Raw genomic sequence first — 19,018 nt, 5'->3', positions numbered from 1 at the left:
GAGGGATGAACTGTGGGTTCATGCTTAAGAAATTTGCCTGGGGATGCCAGCATGTGTGTTCCTACTGCGCTTGCATTGCTTTGGAAAGGTTCACTCCAAACCACTAAGTAAGGGAAAGAAGGCATTAAATCAGAAATCTTGTATCATTCAGACCCACACATTGCAGTAGTATTCAGTAATAGCATAGAAATAGTCATGGAGAGACCTACTGGAGGAAAAAGACACTTGGCGAAGGGCCAGATTAATCAGCCGAGCGAGTAATCTGGAGAGGAGCATTTAGTGCTTGTACCAAGAAATCAATGGCAAGCAGGGAGCTGTGGTCCATTTAAAAGGCTCAGGAAGACCTTAACTGTCTTGACAGAAAATGAGACCTGTAACCTTGTTTGAGTCAGGTGCCTTTTGTGAATTATACAGCCTCTTAAAGCATTGGCAGTTTGTGTCAGCACTGTGGGTTTGTGGTCAACACCGGAGCTTCTGGTGTAGATGGGCGGAAGTTGGTTTGTATTTAGGGTTGTAAATATTCGCTTCTATAAAACTCGAGTATGCCTGGATAGCAAAATTCACGTGGCCTGCAAAATACCAGCCTTTTGTTCTACAGACAGACAACTGATGCATTTGCAAGTTTCAGTCCTAAGAAATTACTCTGATTTAAGGTTTTGACTTGGATCCTTTATCAGTCTCATTTGTTGCTCATGCCAGAGAGAATTATTAATCCTATCCCTTTCCTGCCAAGTTCAATGAGCATTTATTCACCTCTGCTGTCAGCAGGAGCAGAGCTGGGCATGGTTTGGATGAGTATGTTCTCTTCTCTGCAGGTTCCTCAGCCACTCTCATCCTCATGATCTCGAGGCATCTCTGCTGGTTATTTGCCCCTCGAAAAAGGCAGCCTTGGACATGTGTCCACCTGCTCTTACCTGTGTGGAAAGGACAGATTTGGCTCACTGTGCACACCCTGGTAGGCACACCACCTTCCCACCACAAGTAGGAAAAGGTGCTTTTCTATCCAAGGGGAATAAAATCTGCAAGAGAAAAAAAAAATATATCAGCACATTTCACACTGCAGGGGGAAGCAGAAGCAAAACGAATTCACTATTCACATTCCCCAGCCAGCCGCCTGGTAAATCCCTATTATTCAAGCATGGCACAAAAATAGTTCCCAACATTTTCTCACACTCTAGAGAACGTTTGTAACCAGACCCTTTCCTACCTTACTGGCCTCACACTCAGCTTTTCCCTACAAGCCTTGCCTGGCATTGGACGATGAGACTGGGGCAGTTAGCTCAACTTTTGCAGCTGCTTGGGAAGTCAACCCAAATGATTTCTCAAAACAAACAAGGAAGGAATTTGGATCAGAAAACTGAGTATCAGTTTATACAATAATCATCACACATGTGCTCCAGTCCCTGCTGGAGTCAGCGATGTATTGATGCAGCACGGACATTGCATACCTGCAGAAGGCTTAGATTTTGGACTTGAATTCTAGTTATGATCTTGTGGTAAGAAGCTATTAAGAGAAATATTCCCTCCTAAATTATGAGCTAATTTAAATCCTCTCTTGCACTGAATACATGAAGAAAGCTTGATGTACTGTCCGCATTTTAAAGTTGATTTCATCAGCAAATAGAACATGCTCTGAAAATTTAAGCAATGTGCTGTTTAAAAATACAGCTGCAAAATGTTTCACTTTTTTTTTTTTAAATAAAGAAAGCAAGCTCCCAAGAATTGATGCGAGATAAAAGAGGAAGACACGTGGAGGACATCACAGGTTTCCAGGAGGAGAGACAGGGAAGGCAGCAACACTTTCTGCTGTAGGCTGTGTTAGTCTGGTGCATTGCTGTCTAGGGAAACAGTAATAACTCATGCCTGACCTCACGCTAGGCTGGACTAACACTAAATGATGGTGCTGCTTTGATCCAAACACTTTTCTAGCCCCATTGGTCTTCTCGGCTGCAGCCTCAGTAAGAGGAGAAAAGGCAGAAGGACAAATCCCCTTGCCCAGCAGAGTCTTAGGGTCCATGGAGCAACCAGGTGCAGATAAGAGACAATGTCTCTGCCCCTTCTTTGCCCCAGCTGGGTTTCTATCCAGAGACTCTGTGACCATCTTACTGTGGCATTGTCAGCAAGCTGCTGTGAGGCAAGGTACATTAGTTTTAGCCCCTGGTGATCTTGGAGGCAGTGGGAGGCAGCTCATCTGGGCTTTGCAGTGTCCCTCCTTGGGACAGCCAGGAGCAGAGAAGGCTGAGAGGGGATCTTATCAATGCTGATAAATATCTCAAGGGCGGGTGTCAAGAGGATGGGACCAGACTCTTTTCAGTTGTGCCCAACAACAGGATGAGGGGCAACGGGCACAGATTGAAGCACAGGAGGTTCCATCTGAATATGAGGAGAAACTTCTTTACTTTGAGGGTGCCAGAGCCCTGGAACAGGCTGCCCAGAGAGGTTTTGGAGTCTCCTTCTCTGGAGACATTCAAAACCCACCTGGACACATTCCTGTGCGATCTGCTCTGGTGAACCTGCTTTAGCAGGTGGGTTGGACTGGATGATCTCCAGAGGTCCCTTCCAACCCCAGTCAGTCTGTGATTCTGTGAAATGAAGAGCTCATGTCCTTTGCTATTAGTTCTGCTATGCTATTTGCCGCTACTATATCTGTGTTTCTCTATCTGTATGGTGGCCTGACAGGCAGTTGCTCTGACTTTGCTTTTCCCCTTTGTATCCAATATGCAGAGAAGCAGAGGGAGCTGGCTCGGAAGGGCTCCCTGAAGAACGGCAACATGGGAAGCCCAGTTAATCAGCAGCCCAAGAAGAACAACGTGATGGCACGAACAAGGTAAAGGACTGGAAAAGCACTCAGCTGTGCTCTAAGCTTCAATCCCTAATGGCCTTAGGATGGACAAGAATGATGTTCATTGCCATTCACCTACTGCCAAACACGCTGCGAGAGCAGTGGTGGCCCTTCTTGGAGCTCACAGGCCCAAACGCTCTGCTGTGCTGCATCCCATTCCCTGGGGAGATGCAGGGACAGCTGAGCCCAGGACCCGTGGCAGTGCAGCCTGCAGGAGGCGGAGACAGCCCAGCCTGGTTGAAATCAGGGGTTTGATACGGCTGCCTTGCATCTTGTGGGTAGCCTCATGTAACACATAATCCTGCCAGAGAGGTATGAGCTGCTTCATGTAACACAAACTGGTTTAGAGCTTAGTTCTGCCTTGGCTGCTTTTATCTCAGTAGTTCCCCTGCTCATTTTTGATGATGACCCCTTCCCTGTACTGATTGACTTAATGAAGGCTTGTAAATAATCCATCTCTGTGTGCTTTGCTTTACACCTCCTCCACACTTCGAACAGCATGGTCATTCTTTGCTTGGGCTGATTTGGCACATCTCTATATGACAGTATCAGATGGTGCTAGGAACCACTGTAAACAAAGACATTGCTAGCTGGATATTTTCTTTTAGGGTATTTCTTTTTTTTCCATGCAAAGTTCAGCATACCAGTGTATTACTTACCTGCATTCAGGAGGCAGGAACCCCCCTGAGCCCACAGGGTTGCACACTTTACATGCTACTAGAAAGGTGGCAGTTTTTAGTGGAGGACCTCACTTAAAATGACAGAAGAATCAGCGTAAATGCTGGGTGTTTACTGATGAATGAGAAAGTTGCATAGATTACCATAAATTAAGTAGAACAGGAGCTGCTAGTCAGACCCTCTCTGTATGCAACACATCCGACAGATCAGGTTCCTTGTTCACGTTAATTCCCAAAAACCAAAATAGTAGTCACAACTCGTGCCAGGACTTACTCAATTTTTATTTGTAAGTCCCTGTGATGTTGGTGGAAAACACTACATTGCTCCCTGCTCTGTGTTTGGTTGCTGAGACCATATAAAAGAACCAAGCCCCTTGTGGCAGCAGGAATTTCATCAAATGCTCTCAGCTGGGTATGCCATGCCAAGTGTTCCTTGTTGTCTTCTAAATACAAGCTAGAAAGACTTGGTTTCTTTTGGTAATAGGCTGCATGCTAGCTTCCCTAGAGGAGTGGTAGCAGAGTTGCTGCATGAGAGATTTAGAAACACTGAAATTGGCAGAGGAAGATGGTAGGGGAGAGAAGATGAGGTAAGTCTCTGTGCCTATCTGTAAAATTAGTGACTTCTGCTCGATGAGGTGGTTGTTTCTGAACTGCCAATGGAAAGAAGAGTGATTCGAGTGTGGAAGAGCAGAGCAGTGGCACCTATTGACAAAACCTTTTGAACAGCCAGCTCAGTTTTATTCAATTTGTGACACCCAAGCACTGCTTAGAGGGCACACGGACCCCTCCACAGCCAAGTAAAGCCTGCTGGCAGTAGACTTCCTTTTCTTAGTTACTTTTCACACAGTTTTTGGAAGCATCCCTTGGGATCTGCAAAACAGAGGTTTGCAGCCTTTGCTTTAGTAGCCGATGTAGCCAAACTCTGTTGTTCCCATATGGCTGGGAGGTGTCTGGCACAGGGTGTTGCTGGCCCAAGATCTTTCATCCTCCAGCTCCCTTGATGTTCTGAGAACCAAGCTACACCACAAGCACAGCCTTAGTAACACCTCAGAATGGTTTGGTATGTCTTGCTACAGACAGGGGAAGCCCAGGAAGGCAGAAATGCCACAAGCTTGTTCAAGCAGCTTCTTTTCACAATATAAGGGTTGCAGTATAATGGGAGATACTCCAGTGGGATACGCTGCAGAATGTCCAGGCTATGGTTTAAGTCTGAACTCTTGGCTTCCTCTGGTTTCCCCAGAAGGTGAATAAGCTAAAGCCATTTCCACCTTTTTAACAGTTCTGCTGTTCTCATCAAATATATTTTGCTTCTATTCCGGAAAGCTACGTTGCCTGTCATAGTCTTTACTCCACCTCCCACTCCTCCAAGGCTTCCTGTTCTTCTCTATTATCTGTACAAATTTCTGACATCCAGCCTCTAGTACCAGGTTGCATTCACCATTCTGTCTTCTCCTGGGGCAGGCACACAGCCAGCCTTAGAGGTGAAAGGACTTTGGATCCATAACATGTTCAGTCTCTCTCAGAACAAATAAAGTGTGAGTAAGTTTGGGGTGATGCTGGCAGACTTGCCATGAGCACAAGCAGAGCCCACAACACTGTCTGCACCGCTTGAGCACAACCAGATGTTGCAGTCCACTCTAAGGACAGCCTAAATTCAGGTTTGTGTCATAACATATTTCATGTTATGTGGGCAAAAACACCAAGACAAGAAGCTCATACTAGGACAGCTGTGGATGAATGCAGCTATGACTGCTGCCCGGCTTTGTTCCAGAGACAGTGAGAAGCAAAAATAAGGACAGTTAGAATGAGAGGGAAAGACTTTGATCAGGGCCAGAGACATTATCACGGTTTTTGTCTGTTGCAGAAAAACTGAAGTTCTGTGTTATTAAGAAAAAAAGACATTTCTCAAGAAAAACATGTAGTGATTTTTTTTTTTTTTTAATCAAGTAAATAGCACCACACAGCGTTCTTCTCCTAGATCCCCTGATAGTGCTTTGTTCACTGATAGTAACAACTGTTGGTGAGTATATATGGAGCAGTGACTTGAAAACTGGAGAGCGAGCGTGGAAGTCAGTGCTTCTGACATTTGTATGGGCAAGCTGCTGCTGCCAGATCCCAGCTTCAGTTCCAGGCATCTTCACTTCTCAGCTTCCTTCCTACATGTTTTAGAAGCAGAAGGACTGTCCCAGTGCTATGAGAAGGAGTATTCAATTTTGCAAGTAAATCCAATTTTCTCCAGTCTCCTGGTGCAGCATGTTGGAAATTCTGCATCAGTTTTTAAATTAATTTCTTTAATCTTGTGTTTCACTGGACACAGTAAGAAAATACAACTAGTCATGAACCTGTATATCTGCTTTGTGATAATATTTGATACATTTTACTCTCCCTGAGCCTGTCCATCTTCAGTGCCTGGCAGGCCTTTGTCTTGCTAAAATTGTAATGGCTTCATGAAATTTTACGAGCAGAAGCAGAAAAACATCTCAGGTAGTTAGAGAACAGTTTGAGCATGGATGAGATGGATTATCATATTTAGATTTTCATTTCCCAAACTCCTAGTGAAGCATCATTGTGCGTTGTGTGTTGTTAAAGACAAGTTCTATGTTTGGGAGAAACCTGAGTTAACCCGCTGAACAAGGAGATTTTCATCACTCTCATGGTTCCCACCTGCTGAACATAAAAACTTATTCCATTTGCTTCATTTGGTTGATCTTATTTTAAATATGAACCAAAGTCTTTGTGCAGTTCTGTGGATTAAAGAGTGTGGTTGTGAACTAGATACCATTGTATTAATGCATTTTCCTTTATCCTAGAAGGTCTGAAGCCTGTATTGCATTTCACAAACTCTGTCAGGCAATTAAAGGTGCAAAGTCATCATCAGCCTTTGTAACACTTCTGATGAAGTGAAAGTCATTATAAAATAATGGAATTTTAAAAGTGCTAGTCTGACTGGGCTCTTATGCTGCACCCACCAGCTCGTATTTCTCATATTACTAGATTTAGGACTGAGACTTCAAAAGTGTTGAGTTGGGAGAGGATGTTCTGGGTAGGGACTCAAGCAGAAGGACCACATCCCTGATTTCCAATAGTAGAATAGTAGGAGCACTGAGCCTCTGCCTTCCCCTAGCTGCCTTCTCCTGTTTACCAATTGCTAGTGTCATGTACTCATGGCTAGGAAAAAAAGGCAGGACAAAAATGACCATCTGATATGACAAGCAATGCTAGCCAAACAGGTTCACCAGAATGAAGCCTGGGGTGTCCCAACTGTTTTTTCTTCCAGGGAGGAGCGTGTTTCCAGGGCATGTCCAGCATTCATCCCCGTGACACTGCTATAAGCTACCCAGAGACACAGCCTGCCTCCTCTGAATTGCGCCTATTTAAATGTCTTCACCAAAAAGAGAGGACTTGCAAGGAAGTGAAATAGGGAAACTCTTAACTACTGTATAGCTTTGCTCTAGACTGTGTGTGGTACTGAGCTTTACTGTGTGGTTAACAGACAACATTTGATTATTTCAGGCTCGTCGTTCCCAATAAGGGCTATTCGTCATTAGACCAGAGTCCAGATGAAAAGCCACTGGTAGCCCTGGATACGGACAGGTATGCAAAATTATAATAAGATATACATTGCAGTGCAAGTGAATTTTCATGCCAGAGTGCAGCACTGAGCTAACTCCTGCTAGAAGCCCTCTTGGTAGACCACTCACACTCCTCCTTGCTGTGTCCTTCAGCATATGCCATAACTGCTTTGTGTGTGTAAACAAGTAGGAAGAGACATGAGTAAAAAGCACTTTGATGAAAAGGTCTGAGGATCAGATGAAAGTTGCTCTCCAGACTCCCTTGATGTAACTTCTCTGTGCCTAAAGAACAGCTTCATGGCACAAGAAAGAATGGGAATACAGGTCTCTCTAACCGTTTCCTTCTTTGCTGTATCTTGTCCTTCCCTGCAGTGATGATGACTTTGATATGTCCAGATATTCATCCTCGGGATACTCATCAGCTGAGGTGAGTTGTACTCATTCCTGCCATCCCTCCCACGAATGCTAATAGTAGAATGGCCAGAAACAGCTTAGAGTGGCCTTGTGCTGCCAAAAAGGGCTATACAAGGAATTTACCAGTGGTTTAGACTCTGTGAGCCTGAAAAGGGCCGTGGCAGAAACCAAGTCGTGTTTCTTTCTTCCCTGGTGATCCAGTTGGCTCCATCCCCACACTTGCCATGGCACAGACATAGATCTGCCCGTCGGCTGTTTTCACAGCTGCATTTTGCTTCACTCAAGGTTTTCCCAGCTCTGCTCAGTCCTTCAATGTTAGCCCATGAGGTGCCAAAGCATCCACTGTCTGTCACACCAGCTCAGCAACCGTACGCTTGCCAAGGACACAAATAAAGGGTCTGAGGGTGTCCTGTGTTTTCCAGTTCTTGACGGGGTCAGGGTTACCCAGTGCGTGTTTACTTGGAGCGGGCAGAAATTCCAGGGAGGACCTGCAGATATGAACTCTTGCCCTTTCAAAGAGAAAAGGCAGGAAGTTCAGGCTTGTTGATCCCTCTGCATTGTTTCTGAATATATTCCCAAGCTCTCTGCTGAATTAGTTGCTCAGCTTCTGGCAACTGCTTCTGTGGGATCTGATTTTACGTCCAGGCTGCTGAGCAGCCATTCTGCACACAAGCTGCTGGGAACTCTTTTCTGCTTGTATCCCTTTCCTGGGCAAAATACCTCCAAAATACAGAGAAATGACCAAGAGCAGGGGCCAGATCAAACCACCTGGGCCATTTCTGGGCCGTGATGAAGTGTTGTTCACCCAGATCTGGTTAGATAGCACTTGAATCTGAGACCGCAAAAAGCCAAGAGGCTTTACCACCTTTCAACTGCTATGGTGTGCCCCAGACTGAGAGGAGGGACTGCCCAGCTGCCTGTGGTTTATTATCATTATTATTACATTACTTTAAATGAGGGCTTGTCTTCGTGGAAAGATTATTCCAGAAGAAAACAGTGTATCAACTTGTTACTCTGGAATGTCTCACTCTAGATATTCTCAAATAAACTGGAACAACAGAAGGCAGCCCTCACCTGTGGTCAAAAACTGAGACCCTTTCATTGGTGGGGCAGCTGCTAGTGGTGGGCGAACGTATTCCAGAATAAGGGATCTCCTTCATCTTCTGACCATCAGAAGGAGGAAGTGTCAAGTGTTTGACTGTTTGTGTCTTTGTCTGTAGCAGATCAACCAAGACTTGAACATCCAGCTGCTCAAGGATGGGTACCGGTTAGATGAGATCCCAGATGACGAGGACCTTGACCTAATCCCCCCTAAATCAGTCAACCCTACCTGCATGTGTTGCCAAGCCACCTCCTCCACCGCCTGTCACATCCAGTAGTGAGGCCGGCAGGCTGTGATCAGTGCTTTCCACTATAACTGTAAAACTTAACAGCCATTGCTTCCTCCTATGGTAGGACGTGCACCTCTTTGTGTTCATGGAGCCAGGAGAAACCAAAAAATTCATTTTATGATTGATTGATAAGTTATTTTGAACTATGATTAAATAAAAGAGAAGTTGCTCGAAGTGCCAGGCAGTGCCTGGCAGAGCTGACTGGTCTGGAGAGCGAATTGCAGAGGGGTCCAGAGATACCTCCTTGGTTTGTGTGGGCACTGGGGATGTTTTTTAAGGTGCCTGTTCCACTAAAACCAATCCATCTGCAAGACCAGGGGTGAGTCTGAGGTGTCAGGGGGTTTTACCAGTGAGAGGAAGTCGATTCTTAGTTCATTCACTATACCTGTTTCATTCGCATAACCAAAATGATACCGTAATTGGGGCACAGGAATGGGAACGGAGTAGGGCATCCTTTCTTATGGCAAGGTTAGCCAGGACTAGCCACAATTCATTCACTTGCAAAGAGGACAAACAGGTGGCATTTCACTGTGAGTCAGTACTAGCTAGAGCTGTCGTGTCACATATCCAATGCAATCTACCCTTAGCTCCACGTTAAGTTATCACCAAACACATCAGATGTGATCTGCAATCCATCCATGCTCTTCAGGGATTCAGTCCTTGTCTGAGAGTACCATATTCCTGAGTTCAGTCCAGTCATGTATATTGACTTCAGCCTATACTTTATTCCCGTGAGACCTATCTGCTTCCAACAACCTCAAACTTTGTTCAACTAAGAAAAAAAGGAGTCCTGCACAAGACAGGACGACAGCTGTGCAGTCTGAAGGTCAGTGCTGGAAAAGCTAGTTGAAGAAAGCATGTTTTTGCGGTGCTGGACTGTTGATATTCTCTTGACACTGTATCTCTTGGTGCCTGTGGGAGAGATTTGTTAATCCTCAAGGCATCTGTGTGGTGGCGTCATACTTAAGGGGAGTTTTCAGCAATAGCAGGATTATGAACAGCTTCAGCTAAAAAAAAAAAGAGAACATGAGAGGAAACTACTGTTTATTCCATCTCTGCCCACTTCTGAACCAGGCTTGGTCTGTGTTAGAGCTGTCCCACGTCAGGAGCAATTGTGTCTATTTCATGCTGGAATAGTCAGGAAACTTGGTGTTACATTAGTCTGCTGGACTGAATTGCCAGTTCACCAGAAGATTCTTTTCAATGCAGAATCTCTTCTGGAATTAGGAAACATGGCCTCTCCCTGGCCGGTCTTACACTGCTGGCTTCAGTATACGCAGGGTTCAGGTCACGGGCTTGCATTTTTCTTGAAATCTTTTGCCACAGGCAGTACTGTGTTGCCCTGCCCTGCCAAGAAGAAGGACCACCTGCCTTGTGCAATCACTTGCTTTATAGCCTGAGAAGGGAGAACACGAGGTCAATTTTGAACTTGCCCTCAGAATTCCTGAGAGACAGAACAGAGCCTGAGCTTCACCCCGACAGACTGATCCCCCACTTGAAATCTGCATGAGGTGAGCTGAGTCTTTAAGATGTCCACTTCATGACTGGGAGATGATTTATTTAACATCTTGGGGTTTCACTCTGTGCAGTTCAAAGCACGATACCATCTGTAGCATGAGCCAAAGGGCAAGCACACAAGATTCCTGGGCTTTATTATTCACTAGCTGGTGTGGGCAACTGTTAAAGCTATGTTTGCCCTCCTCCCTAAAACAGGGTGCTGCCACCATGGCTCCAGGCCAGAGAAACAGGGCTGAGCGGTGCTGCTTACTGAGCATCCCTGCCTCCTCATGAAGCTGTTCTGGTTAGCTTGCCAGCTCCTCTAGGAAGAGTGTTCCTCAATTCAATTCCTCTCCCTTTCTCACCACCTGGTAGTGCTAAGGGGAGATATATCCAAAATGTTTCTAAAGAAGCACAAAGCATGAGGTCTCCAGTTCTTTGCTTCTTCTTTCTTGTGCCTGTTTTTCTCTCCAGCGCTGTCTCAGGTTGAGGTTAGCAAGTTGGCTGGAGGTGGAGGAAGGATGCTAACAATGCTGTGTAGAGAGAAAGGATAAAAGAGGAAAAAACATTCCTTAAGGATCCTTTTTTTTTAATGGGGATTGTAGTCAAAACCTAACAGAAACACCATGGTCAACCCAAATCCTATAGGACATGACCAAATCACTTTAAATCTTTACTCTTCTAAAGAGAGACTTTGCAGTTCAGCATTGGTACCATGCAAGGTCTTCGTCACATTTATCCTCCTGCGTCAGTCTCTGTGCCTTCCAGCCAGGCTGCACACGCTCAGCCTTTCCCACAGCCCTTGCTCAGGAGCTCGGAGTATCTCAGTGTGCCTGCTAGAGCAACGAGACTTCTGGTTACATGGGTCAGCCATGGAGGTCCCACATGTCTCCATTATGCTGCCAACATGTTCAGTGTAAGACAGAATGAGGCTTACTGACTCTTTATCTCTCAGGGTTAACGCCTCCTTCTGAACAACAGACCTTGCCCGACAACCACTGTCCCATGGCACCATGACCAAGTCCTTTTATTGCCCTCATTGCTGGTTTTTGCCTGCCACGTGCCCTCAGGCATTCCCCAACCCTGCAACTGCCCTCAGCCCTTTGCATTGTGTGATGTGCATCTGCTTCTAGCACAACCTTTAGAGAGGGAGGGAGATTAATTTAAATGTTACACCCAGCGCTTCCTCCAAATACGGACCGAAGCACAATCCAAGTGTTTTTCCTGCGCACAGAAAGAGCTGGTTGCACAAATAGCTCCTTTGGCATGACAGTACAGGACCATAAAATGGCAATTTTTTGGCTTCTCCTCTCTATGCTTTGTGTTCATATATTTTATTAGGGGGATAAAGTAGAAGGGTGGGGGAAAGTAGTTACCTGTGTAGGGTCATTATCAGGAAGGCTGAATGGATTAAGGCAACTCACATGTGGCTGTTGTAGAAAATTTAACACTTAACCCTTCTGAACTGCAGCCTCTTAAACAGGTTATGACCATGGGGCATGTTTGTTGGCTCATTATGGAATATGGTGGACAGCCCGTCGGTATGTGTGAACCACAGACTGGGCTGGCTCTCCCTGTCTGCTTTTGTGTTCAGACCTTTGCTTCAGCCAGGTTTTCCTTATGCCCTTGTTGGAGGTTACACTGTGGTGACTTCCCAGGAAGGTGTAAAGATATGTGGCCATGCTGGTGCTGCTCTCCTTTGACCAGTCTCTGCCACCATGTCCTGGAGAAGGCAAAAGCAAAGGGAACAGATCCTGACTCTCTGTCGCAGCATTATAAAGCCCTTAAATCTGCAGAGCTGCTGGGCACTCTCCTAAATGCATATTGCATGCAAGAAAGCAAAGTGTTTCTCCAGTCTTTGCACCAAACCAGATGGTCTTCTCAGCCCCATTTTCAGTGCAAAGTTGTACAGGATACCAAGAAGAAGAGCACGATGGAGTATGAAAGACTGCATCACTATCCATCTAAATTATCATGCAAACAGGATTTAAGTATATTGTTGCTGGTGCCTCCACAAAGGAATTTGCATTTGATGCCTCCTAAAGCCAGACTGGCTTTTTGTTAGGATTTCATGTAATTTTAGTCACCAAATCACCTGAGTTTAAGCAAGCCCTTTCCTTTTATCCCGTGTTAATTTCACCCTTTAATGTGAGCTGGCTTTGAACTCCAGGGTCTCAGCACTCAACTCTGTCTCTCCAATCTGCAAACTTCCGATTTCCAGATGTCTGTGTGAGGAGGAGCATCCTCCTAGTGTTGAGGAAGGTCTTTAGATAGCATCGTCTAGTCTGTGTTTCTGGTGGTTATATAACAATAAACTTTGGCTGAAAGAAGGCTGATGTCCAGACAACCATCCTGAAGGCTCATTTGGTGTCTTATTGGACATATCTTGAAGCCAACCCTTGGAAGAACCGCTGGATCATATCTGACATTGCTGCATGTCTACCACCAACATGTACACTTGGCTGTTGGGTCTGTTATGCTGTTCTGGCTGTCTTGCCTGCAGATACCTTGCCACTGCAAAAGCAGGTAGCCAAGCCTGCTGCATGGACTTCAAAAGGGACTTCGGGACACTCCCCCATGGACAGGATGGACTCGGCTGCTTTTGGTTTGTCTCTCTAGCTCCTTTCCCAAAGGAGGCACGCACTCTGCTCAGCTGTGTGCTGGCTGACACACTGGTCTGCCATCCTGAGCAGAATCCTTTCCCCTCCGTGCAGTCTGTCCTCAGGCTGGTCTGCAAGCTGCACAACAGCACGCAGGGGGCTTGGAAAGTATAGCGCCCTGTCTGTGACTCAACAGAAACATGAAGATGCTTTTGAAGAAAGGAAGGACCCAGCTGGGCACCAGAAAAAGGAAAACAAGCAGGAACTAGAAAGGTTGCCAAGTGCTGGCTTGGCCTAGGGCAGATCCCAGTTGTCCAAGTTAATCTGTCCCAATGTGATGCTGATACCAGCAGGGAGCAAACCTCGCTTTCCGATGCTCACACCAGAAACACTGTGTCCCTGAGCTGGCAGCTCAGCCAGCTACTACTGCAGAGAGTCTGCTGCGCTGGTAGAGCACAGAAATGAGATCTGGGGTCCCTTGCTGCTGTTGGCACGTGGTACATACTTGATGTAACCCCAGCCAAGTCACATCCCCTCTTGATGTTCATTCCCTTCTGTAGCACAGGGGGAGAAACCTGCTTTCCCAAGGTGCTACCGCCACCCTGCACAGATGTTGCCAAAAGTGTGGTGGGCACCGTCGATAGGGTAGCTCTGCAAGCAAGATGCAAAAAGCATGCTATAGATATTATATGCATATTTTCAAAGTACTACTCTGCTTTCCCTCTGCTTACCAGCTTCTGATGCTGCCTGCATGTGCCAGAAGGCTGCAGGATGGAGGTTAGTAGAGAGATTGAATAACTTTGGGGGAAGATGTTTGGTGAGGATGTTTCCCAGTTATTTGGCAGCTGGCTCTCACACAGCTGGCTTCTCAATCTGCATGCTGCTGCAGGGAATGTGTAGGAAGATTTGGTGGCCCAACAGCACCATCCCCTGCTAGCGAGTTAAGGAACTTAAGAGTGCAACTGAAACAGCAAGTGCTGATGGGAAAGAAGAGACCATTGAAGGGGTCGTTTGGGATATTCCCATGACAGTTATGTATTCTTCACATCCACTTAATGATTCGAGGGTATAAACTGGCACTTTTGCCTAGGCGCTTTCTTTGCTTTTCTGTTCTCCCTTCAAGCGCACACAGATTGCGGCCACTCTTGCCTAGAATAAGGTAGGGCTTGTCACCTGGCTGCACGTGCCACCGTGAATATACCCTGGCTTTGAATTCTACTAGTCTTCAGACCTGACTCATCACATCACCCTCCTATTTCTACTTGTCACATCTCAAACATCTATACATATGGGCAGTGCCAAGGGGCAAGCCCGCTGGACTAGGTTGTGCCTAAGGAGAAGGCATGGGAAGTTCTTCATCTTAATGTGCTCTTCACCTCTAGGAGAACATTGCATCCATGTCATTTCCTTTCAAAGCTTTTCTGTGAGAGGGATTGCTCCAATCCTTGAATCACATCTCATCAGACAAGCCTGCCACACAAGCTCTGAAGCAGAAGGGCCAGCAATTTAGTGCAGAAGAAGAGGTTGTGACCTGGGATTACCTACGGAAGATTAATGTGAGTGTCTCACAGACGCCGCTGTCCCTGTTTTAACTCTCTGTATTATGCAGCTGAGCTGCTGCATTGCTTCCAGAAAATTACAGCTCCTTTGCCTTCCTCGACACTGGTGGCAATGCCAGCTAAATGCTGCCGGGCTGAGCACTGCTCTGACAGCTTGCTGGGGCAGCAAGGGTTGGGGACTAGTGGAGGTCCCATGGAACAGAGCGCTGTGGCCCATGCAGCTGTGCCGCAGGCCGTGTCACAGAGCGGCACAGACACTGGCAGGACAGGTTGCAGCTTTCCCTGGCCCCTGTGGCGAGCAGCTCTTCCATTGCTTCCTAGACACACTTGCCACTGGTGGTGGCTCCAAGCCTTTCTCTTTCTGTAAAAAGCTGCACCAGCAAAAGACGGATTTGTTTCTGGAAGGAGCCCGTCTTGCTGGTTGTGCCTGGTCCGTGGAGCCATTTCCATAGTAACAAATGGTGATAGAGGTGGTGGGATTGCATTGGTGAGTGGAATGTACAAAAGAAGCCTCATTAAAATGTAACCGTCTCAGACGTGTCACTGGAAACGGGCACAGTAGGCACCAGGAAAAGAAAAGGCCACTGAAAGGCCATGCTGAGATAAGTCCTCTTACCTGCTGAGATGTTTTCCCTCCCAGAGCAGCATTTCTCCTGTCGTTGCCCATCCAGCTGCTCCAGGTGAGCTCACTGGGAGGCCCCACTCTCCATCTAGACTGCCTTCTTGCTTCTGCACCCCAAAAAAGCTGTGACTCCTTTTGTTACCCACCTTCCTTGAGCCTGCATGACTTGGGAGACACAAAGTTTATTTACTGGGACATGTAATACACACACATCAGGACAGCTGGAAAAGTTGGACAAGCTCGCTTCACAACAGCCCTGAGTTTTAGCACCTTCCCCTCCACCCCCAGCTCACAGATTTCTTTGCTGAGTTTCTTTGCACGGAAAAGCTGCAGTAGCAGCTGAGTTCAGCTTATAGCTGCCTCTGTCCTGAGACAAACCCAAGCCAAATGTCAGACCAGCGGGAGATCCAACAACAATGGTGGCAGGTGAGCCAGAGAGCAGCTGGGATTTCTCTTCCCCCGCCTGAAGGCTGCGGGGCTGAGGGTTCACCAGACTGGTGTAAAACCTTGGTGTGAGCCAGCAAGCCAAGCCTTGGCCACCTTCACCCTCCTGGACTCCCCTCCCGGGACCCAGGCACCAGGTCCCAGGTCTGACAGCCCATTGCTCCCAGTGAGGGCTGGAGACCTGCAGCAGCGGTGCTGGTGGGATGTCTGCGCTGGGGCAGGGCACTGTCAGACACACTGGTAGGGATGTAGTTCTGCAGGGAGAAAGGCTCTTGTAGAGGATGAAGTCTTTGCAAGGGATAAAATTCAGAAGGTCGGGGAGGGTCCCCCCCCTTTTTTGCACATTTTTAACCATTTTTGCTCCTTCCACAAAGGCTATTGAACTTTAATAAGAAGGAGATGAGCCACCATTAATAGCTTTCTGAAGGGTCTGAAAGCACCTGCCACTTGCATGCCGAGCTGGTTGTGCCTAACACGCGGCTTCCAGACCTCATTGTACATCCTGTAGCTGAGTCACCCTGAGCACTGTGCAGGGACCGGGGTGGGAAAGTCAGTGCTGACCATCATGTCAGACATCCACGGTTTCTCAGACTGAAGAAGAATCAGACCAGGAAGGGAGGAAAGCAGCAGTGATGGTAGAATAGCTAGTTGTCACAGGTAAACTTCGGTATCCATGCCCAGTGGTTAGTCCTAGAATCGCAAGCCTTGTTATATCGCACAAGTCCTCCTGCCGCTCCTCTTTTCTCAAAGCAGCCGTCGTCTTTCCTCGCCCGCATCCCATGCACTGGTGATGAGCATCAGAGGCAGTTGCGCCAAAGTGACTCAGCATCCCCCTCTCCCACCTGAACCCAAGGCAATCCAGACAGTTGTTGCCCATCACAGGTCTTCATTTTTAGTAATTCCGCTTGGGTTTCTTTCCTTGTGTACCATAGTTTCCTCCACGTGCACTCTAGCAGGGCAGTACAGGAGGCTCCAGCCACGTCCCAAGAAGCTTCTTTGCCCCCTGGCAGCACCTTGCAGACATGCACCTTACTGGGAACGTACTGCTGGTGAGATGTGGCGCTGCCGATCTTGCACGGGTGGCAGCTGATGGGGATCCACGGGGAGAAGCTGGCAGAAAGTGGCTACTGTCCCTTTTCTTTTCTGAGGGAGAGGGGGATATTTTTGGCATTATGATAATTGTCCACCTTCCAGTGGCCAAGTTCTGGGCTGCATTAATAATTGGGGATAATTTGCTATCCGGGCAGGTAAGGAGCTTTCCACCAACCTTAATAGCAGACACCATGGCTGTACCCAGAGCCTGGATACAGGCTGGGTTTCCCCCATCTGGGTAAGTGCTTTCAGCAGGCTCCAGATAGACATTTCTGGCAGGCAGGAAAACAGCACTCCTCTGAGTCCAGATCAAATCCGCACCTCCATTTCGTGTCCTCAGCTTGGGAAAAACCCCAACCCAAAAATTGCTTCCCAGGTCTCCTTCCCCCGTGTGGTGCCTGGCACCCCAGGGGAGGGGGTGACGGGAGGCATTTGGGAGTCACCAAAAGCGAGATCCTTTTTGGATGTATTTAATGGAAATTTATTTCAGGAGGAGAGACCTCCCGACCTTTGCGTTAATCTCAAGAGCAGGAGATGAATTTCTGGCTGTCCTTGCATATAGTGAAACATAGCTGAAACAGCCAAATGCAAAGTAGAGTTAAATGTAGGTTTTGACCTGAATAACCTTTTAATTAGGAACATAAATTTGTTGTAGCGTGACCTTAGTCCATGTTAGGAACCTGCTAATCATTTGACATGCGGAGTGTATTAATGCTGCACTTAACTTGGCCATTGGTTTTATTACCTGGTTTGGGGAGTTTTTTCACTCCCAAAGCATCAGTCTACATCTCGTATGGGTTTTCTTTTCTTTCTTTTTTTTCCTGTTCAGAACATGTAGCACACTGTCGTACTTCTGTTCCCGTCTGCGTAGAGTATTGCCTTAAACAGATCAGTTGTGTTGTGGTTTGTTTTGGGTTTTCTTTTTTCTACCATCAATTTTATGCATTAATTTATTTTATAAATGTGCGTTTTTTTGGAAAAAAAAAAAAAACATGAAACGTGTGTAATATTTTTTTTAACATTTCCATTGCAGTATTTATCATTGTTACCGGTTGTGTGTAGTGTAACAAAATTAATGATATTAAAAAGCATACGTATGAAAACCAGCCTGCCGGCCTTTCTCATTGGAGCGAACCGGGGTGAGGGGGTACGAGTTGCACCGCCTCTTTGGAGCCTCCAGTGACTGCAGATGCTGGAGATACCAGCCTCCACGCCATGGTCAGTGCCATCCTGCCTGGGCCCAGCAGAAGCTGGTGTGAAGCTGTGCTGTATGGCACAGGTAAACACACGAGGGCTGGCCAGCCCCCAGCCAGCATTTGGGAAGGTTTCTCCCCAAAGTGGTAGGAAGATGCACAGGCTTGACCCAGCCCTTGCAGCTTGGCTGTGCCTTGCCTCCCGGCAGCAACATAAGCAGAAAGAACTGCTGCATCTCTACGGCACTGGTGGGTGAAATAACCTTTTCTCCAGCCTTGCAGCTCTGTCTGCCCCTTGAAGCCATTGGCATGAGAGCTGAGCACTCATTTTAGAATCCAACACCAGAAGCCGGAAACCCCAGAGACTGCAGGGACAGGGGACAGTTGTGGTGAGGAGAGGGGGCCACTGTCTCACTCTGGCAGCCAGCCCAGTGCAGGATGAATCCCCTCCAAGTGAGGTTTGGACTCCACCTCTCTGCAGAGCGGTGCTCCCCAGATCTGTGCCATGGGGTGCTCTGAGGCCACTGGGACTGAAGGGGAGCCAGGGGGAGCATCACTGACACCCTCATGTCCATCCTTCCCTCCCAGCTCCCAGGGAGGGACGGGGCTGATGGAGAGCTAAGCCTGGCTCAACAGAGACCAGCACGGTGTGAAAATTAATGGCAGCCCCTTTTCTTCATTTCGTTACATTACATTTGCCTGGAAGGGTTTGGGTGCCCCAGGCTGCCCAACCACACTGTCCCCCACAGCAAACAGAGCAGCACTCAGCAGCCCTTCAGGGGGGTGCATTGGCAGCCCCCCTGCCACGATGGACATGGGTCTTCACCAGCCATCCCCAAAAACATGGCAGCAGAGGATCCAGGGCCAGGAGCGGGGCAGGGCTCTGAGCTGGCACTGTTTGACAAGCCAGGCCAGAGCAGGGTTTCTGCAGGGGGAGCGATTTCTGCTCGACTCCTCAGCTTGGGGAAAAACAAAAACAGTTCCTGCAAATCTCTCGCTGACATAACCCAGCTGCACTGAGATAGGTGAGGATCACTCACTCTGATGGCAGAGCCCATCGCTCAGGACAGAAGAGCAAACAAGCCACACAGGGTCACTTAAATCCAGCTTTTTAA

At 47.3% G+C, this 19,018-nt stretch overlaps 1 protein-coding gene across 4 annotated transcripts in view; it reads left to right on the top strand.

Moving 5' to 3' along the window:
- FAM219A (family with sequence similarity 219 member A) overlaps positions 1-17,756 on the top strand; it is a 104,351-nt gene extending 86,595 nt beyond the window's left edge. For 2 of the 4 annotated variants that reach the window (XM_065656200.1, XM_065656197.1), the window contains exons 3-6: positions 2,725-2,827; positions 7,033-7,113; positions 7,464-7,518; positions 8,726-17,756. In XM_065656200.1, coding sequence (XP_065512272.1) covers positions 2,725-2,827; positions 7,033-7,113; positions 7,464-7,518; positions 8,726-8,884 — 398 coding nt within the window. In that variant the 3' untranslated portion in view covers positions 8,885-17,756. Of the gene's footprint in view, positions 1-2,724; positions 2,828-7,032; positions 7,114-7,463; positions 7,523-8,725 lie in introns of all 4 variants that reach the window. The other 2 variants (XM_065656199.1, XM_065656201.1) reach the window with 2 other exon arrangements.
- Positions 17,757-19,018: the final 1,262 nt, after the last annotated feature.

The sequence above is a fragment of the Caloenas nicobarica genome, chromosome Z (genome assembly GCF_036013445.1).
Source record: "Caloenas nicobarica isolate bCalNic1 chromosome Z, bCalNic1.hap1, whole genome shotgun sequence".
Lineage (NCBI taxonomy): Eukaryota > Metazoa > Chordata > Aves > Columbiformes > Columbidae > Caloenas > Caloenas nicobarica.
This window is presented reverse-complemented; position numbering and strand designations above follow the sequence as displayed.